The 8,538-nt window shown below is 38.1% G+C and overlaps 1 protein-coding gene across 1 annotated transcript; it reads right to left on the reverse strand.

Moving 5' to 3' along the window:
• Positions 1-212: 212 nt before the first annotated feature.
• Lrrtm4 (leucine rich repeat transmembrane neuronal 4) lies at positions 213-4,201 on the reverse strand. Its single transcript, XM_071601247.1, has 2 exons — positions 4,168-4,201; positions 213-2,349 (listed from the first exon to the last, which is right to left on the reverse strand). The coding sequence occupies exons 1-2, from the start codon at positions 4,169-4,171 to the stop codon at positions 797-799; spliced, it is 1,557 nt and encodes a 518-aa protein (XP_071457348.1). The 5' UTR covers positions 4,172-4,201; the 3' UTR covers positions 213-796.
• Positions 4,202-8,538: the final 4,337 nt, after the last annotated feature.

Raw genomic sequence — 8,538 nt, forward strand, 5'->3', positions numbered from 1 at the left:
ACAGATCCAAAACTGGAATTGAAGTTTCATTCTCATTTCACACAAATAGCACTTTAAAAAAAAAAAAACAACTTCAAAAAGTGATCTATGTTCCCAGTAATTTAAAAAATAATAATAAAAAGGGATGGAAGGAAGGAAGGGAGGAAGGAAGGAAGGAAAGAAGAAAGGAAGGATCCTTAATAGCTTGATACAATTACACAGTAGGCCTCTGACATTCTCTATGCTGGTATCATAACTAAATGGCAAATGACAGGGATATGAGATCCCTGTTGCATGCTTTAATTAAAACTGAAGATTTACAACAAAAATCAACCCTTGGGTAAAGTGCTCTTTGGTTTAAATCTTCTTTGTTACCTCCTGAAATTTTGGTAAGCTTACTTTGTTTTTAAATTAAGCTGGTCCCTCCTTCTTTACTCCATGACAAAAGTCAAATACCAAGAACCAGACATAAGTTTCAGAATGAAAAGAGTTTCATGTGTGTGTGTGTGTGTGTGTGTGTTTAAGTCCAACCCCTGTATACAAACTGTTTAAAAAAAAAAAGCAGGTGTTTTAACATAATGCTTTATTCCAACTTAATCTCATCCTTGAATGAACTTCCTTCAAGTTTCAACCATTAAAAAAAAAAAAAGCAGTCAATTTCCTGGTGGTTGTAATTTAATTAAGTAACCTTTCACACTGAGCAAAACCCCAAAAGCAAAAGGGTCATTAATCTTTCTAGTGATTAGAGACACCTCTAGAGCTTCAAACATTTACCTCTCCTTCCCCGCAGTAGAAATGCTTTTAGGAGGATCATGGTTCATACCTCACATTCCCTGGAGCCAGAGATGGTATATGTGCAGGGCCCAGATCCATTGACGGATATATCCATGGTCTCAGAGTTTGTAGGCTTGTAGTCCACATAATACTCCTGTAAAGGGGAATTCATTTGTCTTTCAGACTCTCTGGCCTTTTTCCGCCGCCTCTTCATGAGAGAGTGTTGTTGGAGTTGTTTCATGCTGGCTGGATAGCGTTTCCAAGACACATAGATCACCAAGAGGATCATGGCCACCGAGAGAAACAGAGCCACACTCCCTGCGATAATTTTGTGAAATGAAACATGCTCATACTCTTGCTCTGTGCCAGGGATCTGGAACCCTGGGGAAGGGCTTGGTGTTTCCAGGGTGGGTTGGCTGGCATCTGGTTTGAAGATGGTAGGTTTCGGGATAACCAGAGGCTTGTGGGGAGTTTGGGGCATCAGGTGTGACCTCTCTGTGTTGACCACCTGGACTTCAGAACAGATGTTGTATGTTTCCACAGCATCGCTAACCTTTTCGCCCTGGATGTGCTTAGGTCCTGCACATATCATAGTGCTTTCCTTATTACCTTTGAAATTCTTAAGCCAATAATATAGAGGACAGATGCTCCGACTGCATTCCCACATATTTCCAGACAAGGTAATGGATATTAATGATATCCACGCATTCACAGTTTCCTGTGAGATGTTGGTAAGCTTGTTGGAATCCAAATTCAATTTCTGCAAATTGGGGAGGCATTTAAATGTGCCCGGCTCAATTCCTTGGATGTCATTCCCTGATAAATCCAAGTTGTGTAAGGAACTCCAAGTCCATGTCAAGCCTTGGCTAATTGAGCGAATCCTGTTCCACTGTAAGTAAATGGAACGGAGGTTGAAGAGACGTGGAAAATGAGCAAAGTTGATCTTGGAAAATTGGTTGTGCTCCAAGTGGAGCTCCTTTAATTTCAAAAGGCCAGCAAAAGCATTTCGGGATAGGCTTCTAAGACGATTGTACCCCAAATCCAGAAAGTCAAGATTCCGACAGTCTTGAAAAACTCTTATCGGCACAGTCTTGAGTGAGTTAGATCTCAAGTGCAAAATGATGAGTTTCCGAAGGCCTTTAAATTGTTCAGATTGCAATGTCTGAAGTTTATTGTAGGAGAGGTCCAGATTGCGGAGATTGGGAACTGGGTGAAATGTTTTATTGTGCAGATAGGTAATTTTGTTGGAGCTTAAAATTAATTCTTTGAGTCGACGGATCCCTTGAAATGCATCTTCATCCACTGAGCTAATGTAATTATGGTCGAGATAAAGCCATATAAGCTGGTTAAGGCCGGCAAACTGATTGGATTTGAGCTTCTGTATGCTGTTGAACCTTAATGATAAGCCTTGTGACCCTCCAGAAATGTTCTCAGGGATATCTGCGAAAGCATGAGACTCACAGTACACAATTTTGCCATCACATCTGCAGTTCTTCGGGCAAGCTCTCTGAGCTCCCGTGAGCACAACAAGCAGCAGTGTAGGAAGTAGCACCAGAACCACACTCATGCCTTTCAGCTGCGTAATTAAGTGGAAACCTACAATATTAAAAAGAAGACAGATGTACATTGTGAAGGTATTAAAACACATCACCACCAGCTTACTCACATCAGGGGCATTTTGTCTAGTGCAGTAATGGGGCAGTTGATTTAGGAACACATTTAACTAAAGCATCATTTTCTTCAGTGTTGCATATTTGCTGTTTAGGTTTCATTCTTTCTTCCTTGATCTTCAAATCACCACAGAGCTGTAGAACTAAGAAAAGGCTTTCCGAGTTTCAGGAGTTCCTGTGTATGTATCTCAACAGAAAAGCACAGAGCCTTTCTTTTCACTGGAAGCTGAGATTTTAATAATAATAATAATAATAATAATAATATTTGGCTAGTTAACTGTGTTGAACAACAGTATCAAAAGGAAATGTACTATTGCAAAAGTGTGACTTGGTAAGCCCAGTACTTGCACATCTTTCCTAGTTGAGCAAAGAGCCTGTGATTTAGCAAACGAGCTTCAGGAAGCTGTCAAGGTAATCCAAGTTTGTCCTGCCTGAATTCGTACACTTATTGCGTAATGGGATGGAAAGATAGGAGCTCTGAAAAATGGCATTGGGACTAGCATAGGCAGCCCATGGAGCATAGTGTGAAGACTGATAACAACATGAGGTAGTCTGGATTTGTTAATAAGCTTATATTGTTGCATACTGTGACTCCAACCCCAGTGACACATGAGCTAGGAGACATAAACACCCTTATCAGACAACACTCCAAAGTTAAGATTGTCAAATTCTTACTAAATAGTTGCATAAAATGCAAAATAATCTTGTGTATATTAGTTTGCTGTTATTTTTCAGAGTTGCTTTTGCAAATTTCAGGGATAAACAAGGAAAGAAACGGCAGACTCCTAGCCCCCTCCCCACTATCCGGAACTGCTCACATTTCTCACTGACTTTTTTTTCTCCCCTGCCTCCATTAACTTCAGAAAGCCTGCAAAGTTGCAGTCTATTGGCACTTATGCTGCATTTCCAAGTCATTGCATGTTAAGGGACTTCTTTCCTCCGTCGACAGTAGATTTATTATTTCTTAACGGTGGAAAAAAAAAAAAACTACCGTGTGCTGCAGTTTTTTTCTCTTTAATATTCATATTTTAACCGAGAGGCATTCAGCCAAACCCTAATCTAAAAACCCTCCTTCTTCTCAAACAGTTAAGTTTCTTTTTCTTTTTTTTTTTAAATTTAAAACTCGATCTTGCTCTGTCCTTTTGCCAGCTACAGACTCATTGAAATACATTCCAGCTCTCCCAGACAGTAGAAAGGGGGGGGGGATAAAGCCAGTCACACTTGAAAAAATAAGACTGGCAAATGACTGCTGGAAATTTGGAAGCTGTGTTCAGGATACAGCTTCAAAGATAAAACAAGCCCTTGTGCAACCTTTGATAAAGTCAGGACCCCACCCCTACACACACACACACACACACACACACGCAGTAAAGTGTTAACAATCTTCCTGACAGCAACCAGAAATACAAGCGTGGCTAATATTAACAAGGAACAGAGACAAACACAATATTTATCTCCTGCTCAATTCCCAAGCTGTGGATACGCAGGCGGCAGAGACGGTCTTAAAGATATTTCTCTAGAGTCTGTTTAAGTCCGCGTTATGCATTTATGGATTAAACAAAAAAACACTGCAAAAAGGAAAATGATCTAAAAATATAATAGCAACTCTAGTGAGTCAACTGGCAAACTCAAGCCTGCCGCTTTTTGCCTGTTTCCACGTCTTTTATCAGCTAATGCCAGGACTGAGGATAGGAAAGCAAGAGGATCAGCTTTGCTAAGAAGGAAACAACAAAAGTTCACTTACCCATCCTTTGTCATCCAAAAACGTTTCCCCCCTCTCTCAGCTTTCTTCTTATTTGGTCTCTCGTGCTGAAATCACCACCACCTTCATGACACAGTGCGGCTGTCATTCACACCATTCTGATCCCGCATGTGAGCTAGTAGCCCCATACAAACTTCCCCGGAGAAGACAGGCAAAAAAAATATGTATATACATATATATTTAAAAAAAAAAATCAGCACGGGGTGGGATGAAGGGGCAGGGAGGAGGAAGCCGTTGGGGGGGGGGCTAAGGGGGGAGGGCCTCTAGGCTCTGAGGACCATTGTGTAATTCACCAGAGACCCATCAGCAGTAATTGGCAATCTGTGCAAAAGAGCTACAGCCCCATCTCGGAGGTAACCAACTTCTCTGTGAAAAGAGAGGAAAAAAATAAAATCTTCAGAATACCTGGCATTCCTTATTGTGCTAGCTTTTGCCATTCCCAGATAAAGCAATTCATCCTCTGGATTTTCAGTTCTTGAAGCAAGCAGGCCTCCTGTGCTGTATGAGACCCCAGTTTAAAAGCTATGCAGGCTAGGTTTATCCATTTAGCTGGTCAGGTTTAAAGTGTTTTGTAGCTGTGCTGAGAGGCAGCCCTTGTCTAATTCAGAAGGCTTTCCAGAGACTGATGATGCTCAGAGCTTGTTGGTGCTAATGCTTGAGTTTGTGATACACTGAGTGCCCTCCGCTGGAGAAAACAGATTGCACATTAAAGACAGGAACAAGTGAGCTTGTCAGTGGTGTGCAGCCTTCCCTTGCTCAGAAAGGGAAATTAAAGGCACAGGATCGTTTTTTCCCCCCTCCAATAATATAAATTATGAAAGATTTATGCCAAATGGTTTCTTCTAGTGACTGCAAATATTAAATAAAATACTGCTTCTCTAAATATTACACAATACTTATTAATTACAAAGTTATCTTGACCTCAATTTTTTTTTCTTCACGTCACAGGTGATTTATCATCATTTTTTTCAATGACAGATAAATTTGAGTTTTATTTAATATTGCCGTTGGTTTATAATTATTTAAACTTTTAAACTAACCATATAAGGAAGCATTCTTACTGTAGGCGGGGGAGATGCAATTTGATAGACTGTAAAGATAGTTAAATTTAAAAAATTAAAGTCTAATAAAAAGTTCTCAGCTTTCAACAATATAACATACATTTTCCAATTCTGTGCATTTTATTGAGCAGTCTAGAATGGGACTTTGTAAAAGTTTATAGTTTTTAGTTTCAAGGCAATTGTCATGTACACTATTTTACCATGAGTGAAGGTTAAGTAAGAGACTAAGAAGTTGGACAAGAGTACAATTTCAGCTCAGAATCTTTAGTGCACTTTCCTTAAACTCATCCACATTTATAATGCACGTTTTACTTATGCAAGTGTTTTACTGTAATGTGCAATACCAGTGAAACAAAAGCACTTCTATCCTGTATTATTATGGTATTTCTCTAAAAGTTCTAGAAATCCTCAGAATGAAGACTGAAGAAATCGTAAACTACGAGAGAGATAACTTAAAAAAATCTATGCTTTTCTTAAAATTCTAATAAATATTAAAACCCTAATAATATAATGCATCATCTGCATTTTGTTCTCCACTCTTACTACTTTATTACATAATTCTCTGGGGGATAACAACTTTTTCAAATGATCCAAGAGAATGAACCAATGGAATGCAGAAGAGAGACTATTAAGTATGATTGCTAACCTAATTCAGCAGATATGAGAACTTTAAATGAATTTTACATAAGCATCTAGAATTTCTGTGGATCATTGCAAATGAATATTTTTAGGAATAACTTGGTTTTAGATTATTTGCCAAAATATTAATAATTAAAAGAGGCTTATCATAGGAATAACACACATAATTTGATTGAGATTCATGAGTAGGCAGTCACAGGCAATTGTCTAATTACTAAGATTTCTCCAGGAACAGAAAGGGATAATATGTCCCTCAAATATATCCTTTTCCCATTAACTGATACCTGAATTTCTATTTTAGAAATGTGTGCCTTTGGCTTAAGGCTTAATACCTATTAAAATGCAAATGCACACCACAAGAGGCAATATTATTGTGGTTACTGAAAGGAAATAAATCAATATAAATGATACACATACAATTTGTTCAAAGTACTGCAGTTTACATAGAAACAAATTGCACCCAAATATTCAATAGTAGATGATTGATTAGTTAAGCAAAAATAATATATTCATAAAAAAGAATGCATGCTGCCATTAAAATTACAATAAAGTTTTGAACTGGCCAACAGGAAAGTATGACCACCATGTAGAATGTAAGGAGACCAGGGACAGAGAACTCCAGTAACCACAAGATGAAGAGAGTCTAGCTATTTATGTCTATATTTTCATTTACATGGGGGCAAAATAAAATGCTGAGAGATGATTTTTCTAGAAAGCTTAATCAGGATATATTTGACTTTGCCTGTTAAATATACTTTGTCTTTTTTTTCTAATTTCTAATTATAACAAATATTGTATGAACGATATTTTTTCTATCCATGTGTAAATTTTCTTTTTTTCATATTTCAATTTATTTAAAAAATAAATGACAGCAGATTGCATTACAATTCTTATTACACATAAACAACACAATTTTTCATATCTCTGGTTGTATATAAAGTATGTTGACACCAATTCGTGTCTTCATACATGTACTTTGGATAATGATGTCCATCACATTCCACCATCCTTGGTAATCCCCTGCCCCCTCCCTTTTCCTCCCACCCCCTCTGCCCTATCTAGAATTCATCTATTCCTCCCATGTTCTCCCTCCCTACCCCACTATAAGTTAGCCTCCTTATATCAGAGAAAACATTTGGTTGTTTTTTGCGGGATTGGCTAACTTCACTTAGCATTATCTTCTCCAAGGCCATTCATTTACTTGCAAATGCCATGATTTTGTTCTCTTTTATTGCTGAGTAAAATTCCATTGTGTATATATATATATATACCACATTTTTTTTTATCCATCCATCCACTGAAGGGCATGTAGGTTGGCTATTGAGATATGAGAATAGCTTTTAGAGTATATAAAAAATTCTTGAAGATGATAACTTTGTTTATAGTGTAATAATGGGGTAAAATACAAGTTTTGTGTAAGATATCAAGAAAAAGACTGAGTTACATTGTAGACAGTAGTAAAACAGTGATATTGGCAATGGAATGTGTCTTGTGCTACCCTATTCTAGATTAGTTCTACTATGCAAATTGACCCTGCTAAAGTTATTCTTTGTTTTTCCCCTTTGATTCACATTTTGTCAGCCTTTAAGTGACTGGGACACTAACTGCAACCATCAGTTCTTGCAGTAAATGGAACTAGAAAAATATTTGTACCAGGACCTCCTAATCCATAATCTTTAGTTTTTCAGAATTTGGAATATCTGATACTCTCCAAATAACGTCAAAGTTCAGGCCCAGGATTTGCTAATCCTGTTCTTTAATTAAAAGTAGACTAATGTTCAATTTGTGGGGAAATATGTGCTTGTTTAAAGAATTGTGGGGAAAAAAACAAAGAGGTGAGGGGACTGGCCTAGAAGATAATGATCAATTATTATCACACTGGCAGAAAAGAAAGGAAAACATGCCCTGAGTGATGGAAGAAGGTTCCTGAATCTGAATGCCACCCGTGGCATGAAGTCTTCCCATTATCTCACTACCAGCCTTCCTTCTCTTTAAAAGCCAATTTTAGCAGTTGAGTTTCCTAAGATGACCTTTGTTTGGAAAGAAAGTATTAGGTAGATAGTCAGCCAGGAGCAGGTGCATAGGGAGAGGACAATGAAGGACAGTAATTTACAGGGAGGACATCAGACATATCCATCAAAGAAAGTCCATAAGTCAGGACTATAGATAGCAGAAAACTTGATCAAAAGAGACAAATATCTGGAATATGTGAATTGGAATGTCAAACCTCCCCCAGTAGAGTTCATAATAACCCCTTAAGGGATCTATTGTTTCAAGATCATGTCACAACTATCAGAGTCACCCCTTGTGAGGTCATCAGAACCCTGACAAAGAAAATTTGCTAAGGGATATACAAAGAGCAAGAAAACACTTAAAGGGATATGAGAAACTAGGGAAAGAACAGAGGGACCCCAATTCCTTTATAAACCCAGACTCTGTGTAAGAACTACATCATTGTCTCAGAGACATCTATTCAGTGCATGCACAATGTGCTTATCTCACTTTCTCTCTACTAAACTCCTGCTTGTTACTCTGTGCTATCCATTTGAAAGCCTTGCTGCAGGATCACAGGAACCAGTTGCTGAGGTCATTTCAGCTCTGTGGATTTTCTTTTTAAAGATATCACCCTGCCACCTTCCTCCCAACCCTCCTT

This window comes from Marmota flaviventris, chromosome 14 (genome assembly GCF_047511675.1).
Source record: "Marmota flaviventris isolate mMarFla1 chromosome 14, mMarFla1.hap1, whole genome shotgun sequence".
NCBI classification, from domain to species: Eukaryota; Metazoa; Chordata; class Mammalia; order Rodentia; family Sciuridae; genus Marmota; species Marmota flaviventris.